The following is a 19,944-nucleotide window of genomic DNA, read 5'->3' as shown; positions in this document are numbered from 1 at the left end:
TCAGTGGTTAAGGTGCTTACCTGCAAAGCCTGAGGACCTGTGTTTGATTCCCTAATACCCCCAAAAAGCCAGATGCACAAGGTGGCGTATGCATCTGGAGCTCATTTGCAGTGGCTAGAGGCCCTGGTGCACCCATTCTCTTTCTCTCTACAAATGCCTCTCTCTCTCCATCTTATATATGTGTATGTGTGTGTGTGTGTGTGTGTGTGTACATATATATATATTTAATTTTTTTTCCAAGGTAGGGTTTCACTTGAGCCCAGGCTGACCTGGAATTTACTATGCAGTCTTAGGTGGGTTTCGAACTCACAGCGATCCTCCTACTTCTGCCTCCTGAGGGCTGAGATTAAAGGCGTGTGCCACTACACCAGGCAAATATTTTTAAAAATTCCTGCAGGAAGCCTGGCGTGGTGGTGCACACCTTTCGTCCCAGTCCTCAGGAGGCAGAGGTAGGAGGATCACTATAAGTTTGAGGCTACCATGAAACTATGGTGAATTCTAGGTCAGCCTGGGCTAGAGTGAGAACCTACCTTGAAACACCAAAATAACAAAACAAAACAAAACAAAAAACTGTAGGAAACAACTTTTGGGAGGCGAGATTTACTTTGCTCATACTTTCAGAGGCTTTCTAGTTGGCCTGGCTCCATTGTTTAGGGGCCTTTGGTGAGATGAAATGCGTGTAGCAGGTATGATGGAGCAGGACAGTTCATCTGGAGGTGGCCAGGTTGGAGGATGCTTTTGATAAAGCAGGCACTGAGGCAGCTGGTCAGAGAGCAGTTGGATTTCTGCCCGGCTGTCCTGTAATCCTTTACAGGATGCATATGACCTCACATAGAGCACAGTTTGGGAAAACTTGAGCCAGGCAGCATTCCCAAGGATACCTGCATCCTTTTTTCTCCAAAACACTGCTCTCTACCACCTCAGAGTGCTTGGTGCCTATGTTCCCAATCTTGATACGGCACCTTGGGAGGATGGGACTTGTCTAAGGAATGGTGTTCTGTCTGGGGAGAGAAATCTCTCCTCATGGGGGAGACAAGTCTTCCCTCATGGGGGAGACCATGTCCCCTGGCCCAGAAACTAGATGGCAAGGACTCAGGAGGGCAGGGATGTGTTCTAGCAAATAGGCTGGATGTTTCTCCCAGGAGAGGACAGAAGGATTTCTCATCCACGGGCTGCTTTGGGTATCCTTTTGGCTCAAACTCCCACTGGGAGAATGGTATGGATGGGAAGCACCAGGCCAGATTTCCTCAGGCCTCCCAGTTTGGATGGACAAACCTCCTCCTTCCCTGGAAGCCTCTGGGCTGGGTGTGCGATGCCAGGCTAATCCCCACCACTTGAGTCTTCATCCAAGGAGCTGCTCCACACAATCTGAAATGCCCGTCTGTATCTACCAGGATATTCTTGGGTCTAATGTCTTTGTGGTGATGCTTTTGGCATGAAAATAGTCAATGGTTCTCAGTATCTGTATAAAGATGTCCTGGGACTTCTTGGCCTCGGCTAGAGAGAGACCCGACCTCAAAAAAAAAAAAAAAAAAAAAATCAAGCCTGGCTTTGCAGGCAAAGTGTCTTAACCACTAAGCCATCTCTCCAGCCCCGTAATTTATTATTTAAAAAAATATTAAAACCTTTTTTTATTTTAGAGAGAATTTGTGCTTTAGGCCTCAGACATTACAACTGAATGCCAGATGCTTCCGCCACCTAGTGGTCATGTGTGACATTGCGCTTGCCTCACCTTTATGCATCTGCCTTATGTGGGATCTGGAGAGTCAAACATGGGTCTTCAGGCTTTGCAGGCAAGCGCCTTAACTGTTAAGCATCTCTCCAGCCCTAATTTATCATTTTTTTGTTTTTGTTTTTTTGAGGTAGGGTCTCACTCTAGCTGAGGCTGATCTGGAATTCACCCTGCAGTCTCAGGGTATCCTTGAACTCATGGCAATCCTCCTACCTCTGCCTCCCAAGTGCTGTAATTAAAGGCGTGTGCCACTATGCCCAGTGAATTTATCATATCATTTTAAAAAAATTTTTTTATTTTTATTTATTTGAGAGTGACTGACAGAGTGCAAAAGAGGCAGATACAGAGAGAGAGAGAGAATGGGTGCGCCAGGGCCTCCAGCCACTGCAAACGAACTCCAGACGTGTGTGCCCCCTTGTGCATCTGGCTAACGTGGGTCCTGGGGAATCAAGCCTAACACCTGAAATTTATCCTTACTATGCAAGTATTATCACTTAAATATTCTATTTACACCATGTGTGGTGGTACATGCCTTTAATCCCGCCTTTAATCCCAACACTCAGGAGGCAGAGGTAGGAATGCTGTGAGTTCAGGGCCAGCCTGAGACTACAAGTGAATTCTAGGTCACCTTGTGGTAGCGTGAGACCCTACCTTGAAAAAGTACACCCCCAAAAGTTTCTAGTTGCATAATAAGCAGTTCATTTTTGAAAATGATCTGAATAGAATGAAAAAAAGAATATGCCAATCAGAATATTTCCAAATAAATATTTATTAGTATTCAAAGTTTTATGTATACTTTTACTAGCAAATATATAAATATGTGGGAATTACAAAAACTGACCTAGAGATCTTCAAAACCCAAACCAAGTAAGTATAAACAAATATTTACATTGTAAGTGGCACCATCACCAGAAGAAAAAGTTGGTCTGATACATACAGAATTATTTCAAATGTCATTTAACTATTCTCTTTTTCAAAAAAGTATCAAGAGGCCAAATATACCCAGAAAAAAAAAGAATTTTTTTCTCCTCAGGAGTAGCGGTATATGAATATATCTCCATCTTTTCGTCCAGCTAGCAAATGAGAATCTGTACCTGACCATTTAACGAAAGACCAATTCTGGTCAGAGACAGGTGGGAGGAGAGCTGTGCAATGACCAAGAAGCAAATCCCAAAAGGCAATTGTTCCGGAAGTCAAGACTGCTGCTGCAACATGATCTTTCACATCACCTTCTAGGAACCTGTCACCAAGCAGAGAAGACAATTCAAGTCGCATGTCAAAAAGCTTAAAAAATATGCTTGCAGGAGCCCAATTACCACAGCCTCTGTTGCTGGTGGTTCTGTTGACCTTCGGGGCATGAGTGACATACATGTGTACATGTAAGTGTCAGGAAACAGAAATCACACATCTGGCTGCCTTGTTTGGGAGGAAGGGGGAGTGGTACTGAGGACTGAACCTAGGCCACTGCACATGCTAAAGTGTGGTGGTGTGAATGTAAAATGTCCCCCACAGCCTCACGGGTTTGGGATGAAGCTTTATACTTAATGTCTGGTGGGTAGAGCCTTTCTGGAGGAGATCTGTTTCTGGATGCAGGCCTTGGATTGAGCTCAGCCCTACTGCCACACTCAGCTCCCACCTCTTCCCTGTTCAAGTGACAAGGCATGATGCCAGCCATCTCTCCTGCTATGATCTTCCTGCTATGACAGAAGCTCCCCTGGAAACTGAGCTGGAAATAAAACTCTTTTTTCTCCTCTGCCCTCCCGCATCCACCTCCCTCTCTTTCCTGAGGTAGGGTCTCACTCTAGCCCAAGCTGACCTGGAATTCACTATGTAGTCTCAGGCCGGTCTCAAACTCACAGAGATCCTACCTACCTCAGCCTCTCACGTGCTGGTATTAAAGGCATGTGCCACCATGCCCAGCTTAAACTCTTTCTTCATGGGCTGCTTCTGGTCTGGTGTTGTGTCCCAATGAGAAAGTAACTGCTACACTAGGCAAATGTTCTATCACTAAGCTATATTCTAGCCTCTTTTTTTTTTTGAAAGTAGGGTCTCACTCTAGCTCAGGCTGACCTGGAATTCACTATGTGTAGTCAAAGGGTGGCCCTGAACTCATGGCCATCCTCCTACCTCTGCCTCTCGAGTGCTGGGATTAAAGGAGTGCGCCACCATGTCCAGCTCTAGCCTCTTCCTTTTAATTTTGAGGCATGATCTCACTGAGTTACCAACAATGGCCTTGAACTCACTCTGTAACCCAACTAGGCCTTGAACTTGTGATCTTGCCTCAGCCTCCTGAGCATCTGGAATCTGGTTATCCTTTTCAGACAAGGGTATGGTAGTACATAAATATAATCCCTACACTTAGGAAGCAGAAGCAGGAGGATTATGAATTTGAGGCAAGGCTGAGATACACAGTGAAAATAAAAAAATAAAATCAGGGCTGGAGAGACAGCTCAGCAGTTAAGGCACTTGTCTGCAAAGCTTAAGTACCTGGGTTTGACTCCCCAGTACCCATGTAAAGACAGATGCACAATGTGGCACATGCGTTTGGAGTTAATTTTTAGTGGCTAGAGGACCTGGTACTGAACAAATGGGTTTACAAGTGACGACAGAAAGCTAGACCAAGTAGCTATTGTTTATCTCCATTTCTGAGTCAATGCCTATGGTTCTCCCTGCATAAACATGAAAGCAACCTCCACATGTGTGGTAGTTTGAATCAGGCGTCCTCCATAAACTCATACGTTCTGAATACAAGGTCCCCAGCTAATGGCCATTTAGGAGGCGGAGCTCTGCTGGAGGAAGTGGGTTGTGGGGGCAGGTTTGGGGTATTTTAGCCAGCTCCCCCTTGCTAGAGTTCTGCTACTCTCCTGCTGCTGTGGCAGAGGTGACGTCCAGCCTCTGCTCATGCCTTGCTTTCCTCTGCCATCAGGAAGTTCCTCAAGACTATAAACCAAAATAAAAAATTCCCTCCAAACTGGGCATGGTGTTGCATGCCTTTAATCCTGGCACTCAGAAGGCTGAGATGGGGGATTGCTGGGAGTCAGAGGCCAGCCTAGGACTACAGTGTGAGTTTCATGTCAGCCTGGGCTAGAGTGAGACACTATCTTGAAAACATCAAAATGAAAAAAAAAAAAAAAAATCTTTCCATCAGCTACTTTTGGCCAGGTGTTTTGATCACAGTAATGGGAAGGTAAGTGCAACAACATGTAGGCACCTATTGCACGGAGTTCGGAGTTCTGAGGCTCTTGCTAAGAACATTTGCAGGAGGAGACAGAGAGTGCTTTAGAACAAACAAGCTTCACACAAGGCCCAAAGAACATGCCATTAAGAGTTCTTGTCTTTGTCATTTATTAAAGCTGGATGTTGTGCTCTTCACTCACTATGTACATTCTCAGGGATCAACTCTTGGGTCTCTGCTCCCCAGAAGGACTAGGGGCCACAGGCCCAGTCTTGACATGGGATCTGGAGATTCAAACTCTGGCAGTCTCAGGCCAGCTCAGGCACTCAAGCTTAACCATCTCTTCAGTCCCACAATACATTCTTTCTCTGTTGTTGTTTGTTTTGTTTTGCTTTTTTGAGATAGGGTTTTGCTCTAGCCCAGGCTGACGTGGAATTCACTATGTAGTCTCCAGGTGGCTTTCTCCCCACCCCCTAAGGTAGGGTGTCACTCTGGTCCAGGCTGACCTGGAATTAACTATGTAGTCTCGGGGTGGTCTTGAACTCACAGTGATCCTCCTACCTCTGCCTGCCGAGTACTGGGATTAAAGGTGTGTGCCACCCTGGCATCTGGCTCAACATCATTCTTAATGTGACCTATAAATTTCATGTTTTCCATCCATCCAAGTGACATAAAAACACCTAATTTTAGTACTTACACAGTGCCTTCTGAAATATCACACCCTTTGAAGAGCAGTCACACACACTCACCTCCCAGCCTGCCCTGGAGGAAGACAGTACAGCAGCACACCCATGTTAAAGGTGGTCTTAGGGTTGATCACCATCAGCTGAAACACAGGGCTTCCAAATGACTCATTCATTTTGGCATGAGGATGACTCAGAACAACAAACAGGAGCCCCTAGTTAAACAGCAAAATCACCAAACAGATCATTAAGAGTATGTTTGGCAAAGGCAGAACCAAAGAGCAAAGGGAAAGTTCACGGGGTGGGGGGACTGGGGGATTTGTGTGTGTACACACACAAGCATGCAGGGGCCAGAGGCCAATTGTCTGCTGTTTGCCTCAACCCCTCTCCACCTTATTTTGTGGGACAGAGGCTCTCAGTGAACCTGAGGCTAGAGTAGCTGGCCAGCAAGCGCAGGGACTGTCTATCCCTTCCCAGAGGTGGGATAACAAGTGTGTGCCACTCTGCCTGGCTTTTATGTGGTGTCCACACTAGCAGAGCAAACACTTACCGTCTGAGCCATCTTCCCAGCCCTCAAGAGCCTCCTAAATATCCAGGATTTGGCCACTGGCCTCATGGATCTCAAACAGGAAGGACTGAGATTATCACCAGGCGGACTTGTGGCTTCCCTAGCAGTGGCTCCTCATCTGTTGTCAGCATGCCTTCACTTACACACGTCTCATGCCACCCCCTTACAGGGAAAGAGGGCACATAAACATGTATAGGGAGCCCTCAAACTAGAAGTGTTCCAAGGTAGGGTCTTATTCTAGCCCATGCTGGCCTGGAACTCTAGTGCTAGGGAGACCTTAAACTCAGAGATCCTCCTATTCCAGCCTCCTGAGAGCTGGGATTAAAAGCATGTGCCCCCATGTCTGGCTTAGCAGTTATCATCATTTTCTATTCTACACATTTCTAGAATGACTCTGGCTCAGTAGTCAAGTACTCACTCAGCATGTGCATTACATATGATGCATTACATTCCCAGGAAAGCAATGTATAAGATTTTATATATATATATAAATTTTAAATATTTTATTTTTATTTATTTATTTGAGAGCAGGAAAGAGGCTGTGTGTGTGTGTGTGAGACAACGAGAGAGAGAGAGAGAGAGAGGGAGAAAATGGGCACACCAGGGCTTCCAGCCACTGCAAATGAACTCTAGATGCATGTGCCACCTTGTGCACCTGGCTTACATGGGTACTGGAGAATGAAACCGAGGTCCATTGGCTTTTCAGGCAAGTGCCTTAACCACTAAGCCATCTCTCCAGCCCCATAATGTAAAATTTTAAAATAAACAACAACAAACTAATATTTCTGAATGTTGACTTTATTTTTCCTTTTTCTAGACAGTCTCCTAGCCTTGACTGACCTAGAACTCACCCTGACGCCAGGCTGGCCTCAAACTCACAGCAATCCTCCTATTTCAGCCCAAGAGATGAAATTACAGGTGTTAAGTATGACTCTGAAGATTGCCCTTTGTAAACTATTTAACCTATCTCCTGTCTTCTTCCCCCCCCCCCCCCTTTTGGTCTTTTGAGACAAGGTCGCAGCTAGGCTAGGTACTAGGTTCTCAGCCTTGCAGTGCACTCACTGTGCAGCTGAGGGTAGCCGTGAAACCACCGATCCTCTTCCCTTCGCCTCCCAAGTGCTGGTTATTTACAGGTATGCAACACCATACCTGGCTATCTCACCTAAGTGGATTTTTTTTTCCTAAGGTAGGTTCTTACCCTAGCCCAGGCTAACCTGTAATTCACTATGTAGTTGTAGTCTCAAGGTGGCCTTGAACTCATGACATTTCCTCCTGAGTGAGACATGTGCCACCATGCCCGGCCTAAATTTAGTATTTTATTTTTTGAGGTAGGGTCTTGCTCTAGCCCAGGCTGACCTAGAATTCACTATTTAGACTCAGGCTGGCCTCAAACTCATGGTGATCTTCTTACCTCTGCCTCCTGAGTGCTGGGATTAAAGGTGGTGTGCCACCATGCCCGGCTTTTAAATTTAGCTTTTTAAATCAATAGGTAAATTCTAGAAACAAATTCAACCTTCTTTTAATTTATTTGCAAGCCGAGAGAGAGAGAGAAAGAGAAAATGGGACGCCAGGGCCTTTAGCTGTTTCAAACAAACTCCAGATGTATGCGTGATAGTACATAGGGCTTTATGTGGGTACTGGTGAACTGAAGCCAGGTCACTAGGCTTTGCAGGAAGGTGCCTTTACGACACACCTGTGTAGCCCTCAGCCTTTTTAAAAAAATACTTTTATTTATATTTATTTATTTGACAGAGAGGCAAAGAAAGGAAGAGAGAGAGAATGGACACACCAGGGCACCCAGCCACTGCAAATGAACTTCAGACACATGTGCCACCTCGTGCATCTGGCTTATATGGATCCTGGGGAATTGAACCTGGGTCCTTTGGCTTTGCAGGCAAATGACTTGGCTTTTTTTTTTTTTTTTTTTTTTTTAAGATGACACAGTTAGGAAAGAACAGGGAGAGGAAGAGTGCCTACCAGGGCTCAAGTGATGTTACAGAGTGTCTTCTAAGCATCAGCAGCTAAGCCAGCTGGGAATGGAGTGAGCACCTCTTCTGGGCTTGCTTTCCCTCCTCCTTCTGAAGCTGCCAGAAAATAGGGCACTCTCCTCTCTCACGAGGTCTCCCCCCCCCCTTTTGGTTCTTTTTGAGGTAAGGCCTTGCTCTAGCCCAGGCTGAACTGGAATTCACTATGTAGTCTCAGGGTGGCCTTGAACTCTCAGTGATCTTCCTACCTCTGCCTCCTGAGTGCTGGGATTAAAGGTGTGTGCCACCTGTCTGGCTCAACCTTCTTACTTAAAGGATTACAGTGGATGTAATGTGACCAGCAGCCTCACACTCCTGCCACCATGTCTTTTCTGTGACAGACTGTATCTTCTCGAAGTAGAAGGTTAAATAAATCCTTCATTAAAAAAAAATAGTAAGTGATTACAAAAGTTAGGCTCAAGACTATGTAACAGACTCTATGATCACACAATCTGTTCAACTCCACAGATCCTGCAGGCCAGGGAAAGATCATTCCTCTCTGTATTCAGAACTGCTGAGTGCTGATGCTCTCTGCGTAGTGCCTATGTGAGGCAAGCCCGTTTTTCCCAAGTGCTGAGCCTTGCTGCTCCTGCTCATGGCATCACCATGGACAGTCATGAAGTTATTTCTCTCTCCTGGATAGCTACCTTCACTGCATTTAGATGCTGAAGGCAGACAGCTAAGTACTAACACAGTGGTGAAGTAACTGTTTTTGTTTCTGTATAAGTAAATTAAAACCTAAGACAAAAATGTGAAGGGCCATTAAACCAGCCTCTCTAAAGTCTTCATTCATATCATACACCAGTTATGGCAAAACGTGGTTAGAAGACACTTCCCTGCAAAGTCAAAGGACCCAGGTTCAATTCCCCAGGGCACATGTAAGCCAGAAGCACAAGGTGACACATGCATCTGGAGTTTGTCTGCAGTGGCTGAAAGCCTTAGTGCAACCATTCTCTCCCTCCCTCCCTCCCTCTCTCTTTCTCTCATTAAAACAAAACAAAACAGGGGCTGGAGAGATGGCTTAGTGGTTAAGACGTTAGCCTGCAAAGCCAAAGGACCTTGGTTGGATTCCCCAGGACCCACGCTGGCTAGATGCACAAGGTGGTACATGTGTCTGGTGTTCATTTGTAGTGGTTGGAGGCCCTGGTGTGCCCATTCCCTCTCTCTCACTCTCTCTCTCTCTGTGTCTACCTCGTTCCCTCTCTCACTCTCTCAAATAAATAAAATAAAATAAAAAAGTTATTTGTTTCCAGGCGTGGTGGTGCACGTCTTTAGTCCCAGTACTCAGGAGGCAGAGGTAGGAGGATTGCCATGAGTTTGAGGCCACCCTGAGAGTACATAGTGAATTCCGGGTCAGCCTGGGCTAGAGCAAAAACCTACCTCAAAAAACAAAACAAAACAAACAAACAAAAAAACCAAACAACCCCCACAAAACAACAACAACAAAAAGAGTAGTCAGGGAGTTATGTGATGACAGGCATATTTCTGAGCATATAATTCACAACTAGCTGTTGGGGATCTGGCTGTAGGTTGGGTTGAAGCCCTGGGCATGATCCCTAGGTACCTGATGAACTCAGTATGGTGGCATATGTCATAATCCAGGCCTTCATGATGGGAAGGCAGGAGAATCAGAAGTTCAAGGACAAGTTTGAGACAGAGAGAGAGAGAAAGAGACACACACACATATCAAGTTCAAGGCCAGTCTGTGATACAGGAATCCTTGACTAAACAAACATACAAGCAACAAAAACAAAAAACAAAACAAAAAAATGGGGTGGGGGTGGGGAGGTGAGAGGAGAGGCTGGGAAGATTTCTCCGTAGTTAGGAGTGCTTGTTTACAAAGCCTGCTGGCCCGGGTTCCACTCCTCAGTACTCATGTAGAGCCAGATGCACAAAGGAACACCTATGTTGAGAATTGGCTTTCTACAGTGGCAAGAGGTCTTGAAGTGCCCATTTTCTCTCTCTCTCTCACAAATAAATAAATAGTAATAATATTAAAAAAATCATACCTGGGAATGTTTGCCTTTTAGTTATACAGATAGAAAATAATCAGCATTCAGGCTGGAGAGATGGCTTAATGGTTAAGTGCTTGCCTGTGAAGCCTAAGGACCCTGGTTCGAGGCTTGATTCCCCAGGACCCATGTTAGCCAGATGCACAAGGGGGCACATGCGTCTGGAGTTTGTTTGCAATGGCTAGAAGCCCTGGTGCGCCCATTTTTATTCTCTCCCTCTCCCCCTCTTCTCTCTCTGTCTGTTGCTCTCAAATACACAAAAAAAAAAATTAAAAAAAAAGAGAAAATAATCAGCATTAACATTGTACCAACACTCACTTTCATTACAAACTTCAAAAAGTAACAAACAGAGCCCTGTGTTGTGGTGCCTTTAATCCCAGCACTCGGAGGCAGGCCACTCTAAGACTACATGGTGAATTCCAGGTCAGCCTGGGCTAGAGCAAGACCGTACCTCGAAAAACAAACAAACAAAAAAATAGAAAGAAAAAAAGAAAGGGCACCAAAGAGGGTACGCTGAATTGTTGAGACCAATGGTAATACACAAATGAACACACAATACTCCCAGATCATTCACTACTCACCATTTCAGAGTAGGCTCTGTGACAGGTCGAAGCTTGGTAAGAATCGTCAATGTGCATCTTTTTCAGGAGTTGACCAGTTTTTAAATTCCTTAGACATCAAAAGTAAGATGATTACATTTTTCCAGAAAAGTGTTTTTCAACGAGACATGGTGGCACACACCTTTAATCCTAGCACACAGGAGGTATAAGTAGAAGGATGGCTGTGAGTTAGAGGCCAGCCTGGGACTACAGAGTGAGTTCCAGATCAGCTGGGGCTACAGTGAGATTCTACCTCAGAAAAACAAACACTCAAACAAACAGGTTTTCACATATAACATACATATTTATTCATTTTTGGTTTTTCAATGTAGGGTCTTATTCTAGTCCAGGCTGACCTGGAATTCACTATGTAGTCTCAGGGTGGCCTTGAACTCATGGTGATCCTCTTACCTCTGCCTCCTAAGTGCTGGGATTAAAGGTGTGCTCCATCATGCTCGGCTTTAAACTTTATGTATTTTTTAAATTTATTTTTATTTGAGATGGGGCGGGGGAGAGAAAGAATGGGCATGCCAGTACTTCTGGGCACTGCAAATGAACTCCAGACACATGTGTCACTTTGTGCATCTGGCTTACATGGGATGTGGAGAATCAAACCTGGGTCCTTAGGCTCTGCAGGAAAGTGCCTTAACCACTGAGCCATCTCTCCAGTCCTCTGTCTCTTTTTTTGTTTTGAGGTAAGTTCTCCTTCTACCTCAGGCTTACTTGTAGCTCACCCTGTATCCAGGTTTGCCTTGATCTCACAGTGATCTTCCTAGCCTAAGCCTCTGGAGTGCCAGGACTAAAGGTATGAATTACCACTGCTGGCAGTTTTAAAAAAAATGTTTTGTATTTTTTTAAAGTAGGGTCTCATTGTAGCCCAGACTGACCTGGAACTCACTCTGTAGTCCCAGGTTAGCCTTGAACTCAAATTGATCCTCCTACCTCTGCCTCTCAAGTGATGGGATAAAAAGTGTATGCTACCATGTCTGGCAGGTTTTAAAATTTTCATTAATTAAATAATTATTGTTTTTTTTTAATTTTTTTTTGTTAATTTATTTATTTGAGAGCGACAGACACAGAGAGAAAGACAGATAGAGGGAGAAAGAGGGAATGCGCATGCCAGGGCTTCCAGCCTCTGCAAACGAACTCCAGACGTATGCGCCCCCTTGTGCATCTGGCTAACGTGGGACCTGGGGAACCGAGCCTCGAACCAGGGTCCTTAGGCTTCACAGGCAAGCGCTTAGCTGCTAAGCCATCTCTCCAGCCCTAATTATTGTTTTGAGGTAGTGTTTCACTCTAGTCCAGGCTGACCTGGAATTCACTATGTACTCTCAGGGTGGCCTCGAACTCATGTGATCCTCCTACCTCTGCCTCCTAAATGCTGGGATTAAAGGTGTGTGCCACCATGGCTGGCAAATTTTAATTAATTTTGAGAGAGGAAGAGAGAGAGAGAGAGAGAGCGAGAGCACAAGTGAGAGCACGCCAGGGCCTCCAGCCACTGCAAATGAACTACAGACGCATGCACCACCTGACTGACATGGGTCCTAGGGAATTGAACCTGGGTCCTCAAGCTTTGCAGGCAAGTGCCTTAACCACTAAGCCATCTCTTCCAGCCCTTAATTTTTAAAAAATATTTTTATTTCTTAAGCACCAGGGACACACATGTCATGGGCTGGAGGGACAGATTGGTAGTTAAGGAATTTGCCTGCAAAGCCAAAGGATCCTGGTTTGATTTTCCAGAACCCACATAAGCCAGATGCACAAGGGGATGCATGTGTCTAGAGTTTGTTTATAGTGGCTGGAGCTCCTGGCCTGCCCATTCTCTCTCTCTGCCTGTTTCTCTCTCTCTAATAAATAAATAAATAATTTTAAAAATCAAAAACCAATTTTTATTTCCTTATTTGTGAGAAACAGAGAAAGAGAGCACACACCTGACTACAGTAGGTCTTCTGCCCCTGCAAATGAACTCCCGATGCATGTGCCCCTTTGTGCACCTGGCTTTACATGGATACTGAGGAACTGAACCTGGACCAGTAGACTTTGCAATCTACTGCCTTGACCCATCTCCTGACCCCACAATTAGTTTTTTTGAGCAGGGTCCAACTCCAGACCAGGCTGACCTGGAGTTTCTTATTTCTCAGGTAGGTGAGTTAATCTGATAGAACTTACTTATCCATTAGCCAACAACTACATATACCAGGCAAATACTTTAATTCTTGAACTACACCCTCAGCCTATAACTGCATTTTTGACAAAAAAGTTCTTTAATTTTGTTGATGTATTTTGTGGTACTGGCGATTGTATGCTAGGCTTTGTGCATACCAGGCAAGCAGTCCTACATTTCAAAATAGTCTACTTACAATATGATTGTCTTGGTAAGGCAAGAATAGCATATGACAGTGAAGAAAATAAAAAGTAAGTCCCCCAAACACTCTGTTGGAAGTCTTTTCCTGTATCTCTATAATAAAATCTACTTTTGCCTTGCTCAAAAAAAAAATCTGCGATCATGTTGTTTATACAGTCTATCTGATTACGTTTATACCATCATGCCTTGCGTATTAACAGTCTTTTATCTCACCTTCATAACTCTTAACTTATAAGTACACCCTCATATGCAGAGGAGGAAACTGAGGATCTGGAGGGAAAGCTTACCAGATCACAATGCTGTTCACAATGGTGGTGCCAAGCAGAGCTTCCTGCATCCCCTGGACCTCAGCAAAAGTCAGGACCGTCTCTTCTGGAGGCATCAAAAGCTGTTCTTCTTTACTTCTACATTGAGGACAGTGTTACAATTCAGCTGTGGCTCCAAAGTAGCTTCTAAGTAGCCCTTCTTCATGTTATTAAATGATGCACAATAAAATTTAAACTAATATCAGACAGAACCTTTATGCAAGAACCATGTATTCTAAACTTTCTATATATGAACATACACTTAAAACTTTATTTATTTATTTATTTGAGAGTGACAGAGAGAAAGAGGCAGAGAGAGAGAGAGAGAAAGAGAATGGGCACGCCAGGGCCTCCAGCAACTGCAAATGAACTCCAGATGTGTGCGCCCCTTGTTCACCTGGCTAACATCAGTCATAGGGAATCAAACCTGGGTCTGTGGGCTGGCTTTGAACTCACAGCGATCCTCCTACCTGCCTTCTGAGTGCTGGGATTAAAGGCGTGTGCCACCATGCCCCACTGAACACATTTTTCCTAGTATTTTCTTGGACATATTATAAGCACTTCAAATTCGTTATATTCCAATATTAAAATCATAACTTTTCTCCTTAAAGCTCTATTTAAAAAAATATTCATATCTCAGTGAATTGACCTATGATCTGCTCTGACGACCAACCCTGAAACCTGGATATTACTGTGCCCTCCTCAAGCAAACTAGCCACCAACTCTCAGTGGCTGTGTAGGCTCATTTCTCACAAATCTTCCTGCTTCCTTCCTCTCTACCAACAGTCCTGTTGCGTGCTTGTTTGTTTTGTACTAGGGACTTACTATCAATCCCAGGCTGATGGCCACTCCCACCAGTCCTCCTGGCTCAGCCTCCCAAGAGTTGGAATTATAGGTGTGTGCTCCATGTCCAATTCACTTTCTTAATTTGTTAAATATTTTAGAGAAAGAGGCAGATAGAGTGAGAGAGAGAATGGGTATGCCAATTATATGTCTCTTGCCCAAATTACCATGACACATCATGAATAATTAAGACAACTAAGTTTTCTGTCCTGTTATTATGACAGACAAAGGCTAATTAAGTATATTAGCTTAGTGGTAGAGAATATACTTAGTATGCATGAGGCCCAGGGTTCAATCCCCAGCACTAAAATACAGTAAAGTACAAAGACATGATTAAAGGGGCTGGAAAGATGGCTCAGTAGTTAAGGTGCCTGCTTTTAAAACCTAGAGATCCAGGTTTAATTCCCCAGTACCCACAAAAGGCCAGATGCACAAAGTGGCACATGTACCTGGAATTTATTTGCAGTGGCTGAGGCCCTGGTGTGCCTATTCTCTGTCACTTTCCTATCTCTCGTCTTGCAAATTAAAAAATAAATAAATAAAAGATATGATTGAGGAAGAAGAAGAAGAAGAAGTTTTGCATGTACTAAGCTTGCTGTGTCTCTGAGATAGCTACTATAAGCATGTAGGTCTAGAGTGTGAAGAAGAGCTAAGAGCTGTGCATGTGGGTGCTCACTGAAGTAATGGACACATTACATGTGTGGAGTAAGGAAAAGGTCTAAGAACTTGACTTCTGAGCTGGGTGTGGTTGCGCATGCCTTTAATCCCAGCACTTGGGAGGCAGAGGTAGGAGGATTGCCATGAGTTCAGGGCTACCCTGAGACGACCCAGTAAATTCCAGGTCAGCCTGAGCTAGAGTGAGACCCTACCTTGAAAATAAAACCAAAACCCCAAAACAAAAGAAGCATCAGTGCTTTTCTTACCCTCCATCTTCTGCAAATGACATGACTCCTACTTGTTGATCACAAACTGTTCCACTGCTGCTCACTAGTCTCCCCTTTGTCAGACCTAGCACAGCTTTGATGTCTCCAGACTTCAGTAGTGCTTGCTTTCCATGTTCGCCATCACATGGACACATCAGTGCCCTAAGCCAGATACAGAAAAACAGGGAGAAGTTAGGAATCAGCCACTAACATCAGGAATAAATGTTAGTATTAAAGGACTACGGACGTGCCCTGTGTGAGGAATTCTTGTTGAGGAGGTCAATCGGTGTGTGGGTGAGTGTACCCTCATAAGTTATGAGGCAGTCTTCATATCTAATGTGCTGACCTTTGCTTCTGTAACCTGTGCTTGCTTGTCAACACCTCTCTGCTCCCTTTCTCTTTCCTTTCACTTTCGGTTTGCCAGCAAGCTGCATCTGCAGCGCCTGTATTTCTGAACGGGTCATATGTCCCTAGTGGACACACTGTGTGGCAGACCTGGACGAGATCTGAGGCCCCTCATTTGAGTGGGGGCTCCTGCTGGGGAGACCTGCTCCCATCCGTACTGTGTTTGGTATCATCAAGCCATCCCCTAAGGACACAGACTCTCATGGCCGTCACGAATCTGGTTTGATTTGACTGATAATCAGGCTCGACAGACTGGGGGTTGCCTTCTTTAGCTGGCACCATGGCTGCCGGAAGAAAATCTCTTTGATTGGGACACTTGGGATAAGGTAGAGGCCTTGTTCATCGGGCACATGTGGAGAAGGGTCAGATACCCCCCTTAGGGGTCTTCCCTATGATCTCAGCCCTCAAGGGCTGCTTCCCTCCAAGACCAACAAAACAAAACAAAAGACAGAGGAAAAAAGATTAGGACATACAAGTCTTGCCAACCCTTCCTACAGGTCCCCCCCTCGCAACTTCTGGGAGTAACCCTTGAGGTCTCTGCCCCAACCGTCTTTGACAAATACATGTTACTCATTATTACCCCTTCAGAAAACTTAAAAATATCTTCTTATCAATTGATACTTTCTCCTGTGCCTGTTGGGCATCTGCACATACTGGGGAGAAATCTAAACATGCCATTAGTCATATACTTCAGTGTTTTGCCACTCTTGGGCTGCCCGATCAAGTAAAAACAGATAATGGCCCCTGCTTTATAAGTCAAAACTTTACAAGTTTCCTCCAGACGTGACAAATTACACATGCCACAGGCATTCCATATAACCCTTGAGGCCACGCTATCGTTAAAAGATATAACCAAACACTTAAATCACGATTACAAAAACAAAAGGGAAAATCACTAACCCCCCATGATCAGCTAAAAAAAAAAAATTATTCACCTTAAATATTTAAAATTTTTTTAAAAATAAAAAGTCTCCATTTCAAAAATATTGGTCATCCTCTGTCACATACAGCTTGATCAAGGTCAAATGGAGAGACCCACTGTCTGGGGCCTGGAGAGGACCAGACCCACTCCTCACAGCAGGGAGAGGGTTTGGTTGTATCTTCCCTCAAGATAAAAAAAAGGCCCATCTGGATACCAGCGAGGAACCTAAAATATTTACCCCAACAAGGGGACACTGACAATCACCCCTCCAGGGAGTGTTTCACCCTGAGGACTGTTCCTCTGTTTCTTCCCCAGAAATGATTGGAGATGTGGATACTACCGCTCTTCACGATGCTGGCAATGCTCACTCTGCCCAGTGATGAAGGGTTTGGAAACCCATATGACGCCAGAGCTATCTTGGCCAAACAGATGGGAAAACCTTGTGAATGTCAGAGAGGAACACATAAAACACTTCCTTTTAATGAAAAACAAATCCAAAGGGTAAAGTGTGGTAACAAAGTAACATACAACTTCATTTATTTTTCTGGAACCAACATCTCCCCCTACATTCCTGTACTAATATGTGGGTATACATAACAAAAACCCCAAATTATACCTCAAGTGGACGGCAAGCCAGGGCCCTGCCCTTGCACCACTTTTTATGAGACAATGCATTCTGCTTGCTATACTGCTACACAACAATACACCAACAATGGAAAACCCTATTGTGCTTGTGTTAGGACCAGAGCGACCTCTGGAGGTGCTAGCGGGTGGGAGAAGAGTGACATGGGATACGCCTCTACACCCTGTTTAGGTGAAACAGGACAGACAATCTACTGAAACTTTCAACACCCCATTGGCTATTCGGATGGCAATGGAGTTCAAGATAAAGTTAGAAAACAACAGGTCAATAAAAAGATTAAACCATTTTGACCCGGTACCCAAAGCTTAACTATCACCCGATAGCCCTCCCTGAGGACTGAGGAGACCTAAAACTCGACCCCCTTATGGAGACCCTTTTACAATCAGTTATTGCCTTACTTAATCAAACAAACCCTTCTCTTGCAAAAGACTGCTAGCTCTGTCTCCAAGTGGGACCACCCCGGCCACTAACAGTGGTTACTAATTACAACTCCACTACTCAAAAAGACTGCTCAACTACATTCCCTATTCCTGTCCAGCTCCTTCCAATGTCCACTTCTGAAACTTATATTTGGGCCTCGCTTGCCCCTGACAATTCCAGTGTGGACATGGGCCATATTGATCATTCCTTCTGCAACTCAAATACAACTGAGTCTAATGCCCAGTGTTGCCCACCTCCTGAGATGGTCTTTGTTTGTGGGGGCAGGATGGCCTATGACTTTTTGCCTGCTAATTGGATGGGCCTCTGTGCCCCAGCCACCTTGATCCCAGATGTGGATATCATTCCTGGAAATGAAGCCCTCCCTATATCCTCTTTTGATTACATTGGAGGGAGACATAAGAAAACTGTACAAATCTCTACAAAAAACTCTCTCCAGTTGATTATTGACATAAAAGCCATGTCCAACACTATCCTTGATCTCCAACAACAATTAGATTCCCTGGCTGAGGTACTCCAACAAAACAGGAGGGGACTAGACCTCTTAATGACCCAAAAGGGAGGCATATGCTTGTTTTTACAGAAAAAATACTGTTTCTATGCCAATAGCTTGGAAATCATTCAAGATAAGATCAAAAGACTTCAAGAGGACCTGGAGAAGAGACAGTGGGGCCTCCAGGACAACCCACTGTGGACGGGCTTACATGGCTTCTTACCCTACCTCCTCCCTCTACTTGGGCCCCTCCTTCTCCTTATCCTCATGTTGGGCCTTGTGTAATTAACAAAATTACACAATTCATTCACCAGCAGCTAGAGGCAATAAAACTCCATCAGGTTGAGATACATTACTACAGGCTGGCAACTCAGGAATTAAGTTCCTCATATGACCCACTGCCACCCCTTCTGCCCTCCATGTGACCAATGATGGGTAAAACCTCAGACTAATTGAGACAACCTAAGACAGGCGATGGAGTGGGTTCTCAGCCCAGTGACGGGTAAGATCCCCAGAGGGGGGCAACATAGGACAGGGGCCATGATGACTAACGCTCTTACAAAAACAAAAGGGGGAGATGTTGGGCCTTAAGAGGCCCGGACATGAGGCCTAGTGGAACTTCCTGAGCCTAGCAAAAGTTTGGCGAACTGTCTCTGGCTAGGACTCAGCAGGACGCCTAATGGCTTCTGGCCTGCTACTTCCACGTAGGAGGTTGGAGTTCCTGTGCATGTGTGTGCGTGCGTGCTTAGAACCAATCATTTCAAAAGTCACGATATACTATTGGCCCTTACACCTTACACCATCCTAAAATCCCCACCCTTGTTCTCCATACTATATAAACACCTGCCTGTTACAAAAAAACAAGATCCTGCTTTGATGAGACTCCCAGCTCGGTGTGTTTTGGCCGTCGACACTCACCCTCCTCCTCAACCCCTTGGGAGGAACCAGAGGGCCTGGTCCTTCCCCAGCACTACCTGCCGGGGGAACCTGACAAGGATGACACTGAACTCCTGACCTTCTTGCTTCCACTCCACTACCCATGTTCTAGGCTACTAACACTCAGCACCTCTTTTAAGACTTAAGCGTAGAGCTAGAGATAGATGGATCAGCAGTTAAAAGTATTTACTTGCAAAGCCTGATGGCCCAGATTTGATTCCCTCAGTACCCATGTAAAGCCAGATGCACAAAGTGGCACATGCACTTGCCCCGGCAAGAGGCCCCGCTCTGCCCATTCTCTCTCTGCTTGTGGAAAAAAAAATTATATATATATATGGCTGGAGAGATGACTTAGGCACTTGTCTATAAAGCCTAACAACCAGAGTTGGATTCCCTAGTATGCATGTAAAGCCAGATGCACAAAGTAGTACATGTGTATGAAGTTTGTCTGTAGCAGCTATAGGCCCTGGTGCTACACACCTTTAATCCCAGCTCTTGGGAAGCAGAGGTAGGAGGATCAATATGAGTTCCAGGCCAGGCTAAGACTGCATGGTGAATTCCAGGTTAGCCTGGGTTACAGTGAGACCCTACCTTGAAAAGGAAAAAAAAAAAAAAAAAAAAAAAAAAGACACACATCTAGGTTATAACATACACTCAGAACAAGGTGACAAAAACAAAAATATGGGACAGAAAGAGGGAGAGTACAACAGTCCTTCGGAACTGCTTACCTGATTTCTCTGATTTCCAAACTTCCCAAAGCTACACACACAAGATTGTGAACATCTGGAACAGGAACTATCTGTAACACTGGAACCTAAATAACACAAATTAGATTTGGTTATCCACTTCCTTTTTATTTTCATTTTTTTCTTTAGATT

General features: G+C 44.7%; 1 protein-coding gene across 4 annotated transcripts in view; it reads right to left on the bottom strand.

Moving 5' to 3' along the window:
* Nucleotides 1-583: 583 nt before the first annotated feature.
* The window catches only part of Palb2 (partner and localizer of BRCA2), a 44,910-nt gene continuing 25,549 nt past the window's right edge, over nucleotides 584-19,944 (bottom strand). For 3 of the 4 annotated variants that reach the window (XM_045131429.1, XM_045131431.1, XM_045131432.1), the window contains 6 exons: nucleotides 19,795-19,880; nucleotides 15,230-15,391; nucleotides 13,446-13,562; nucleotides 10,776-10,863; nucleotides 5,657-5,805; nucleotides 2,543-2,972 (listed from right to left, as the gene is read on the bottom strand). In XM_045131429.1, the coding sequence (XP_044987364.1) occupies nucleotides 2,762-2,972; nucleotides 5,657-5,805; nucleotides 10,776-10,863; nucleotides 13,446-13,562; nucleotides 15,230-15,391; nucleotides 19,795-19,880 (813 nt within the window). In that variant the 3' untranslated portion in view covers nucleotides 2,543-2,761. Of the gene's footprint in view, nucleotides 1,515-2,542; nucleotides 2,973-5,656; nucleotides 5,806-10,775; nucleotides 10,864-13,445; nucleotides 13,563-15,229; nucleotides 15,392-19,794; nucleotides 19,881-19,944 lie in introns of those variants that run through there. The other variant, XM_045131430.1, reaches the window with a different exon arrangement.

This window comes from Jaculus jaculus, chromosome 12, assembly GCF_020740685.1.
Source record: "Jaculus jaculus isolate mJacJac1 chromosome 12, mJacJac1.mat.Y.cur, whole genome shotgun sequence".
Lineage (NCBI taxonomy): Eukaryota > Metazoa > Chordata > Mammalia > Rodentia > Dipodidae > Jaculus > Jaculus jaculus.
Note: the sequence above shows the minus strand (reverse complement) of the source record. Positions and strands in the feature narration are given on the sequence as shown.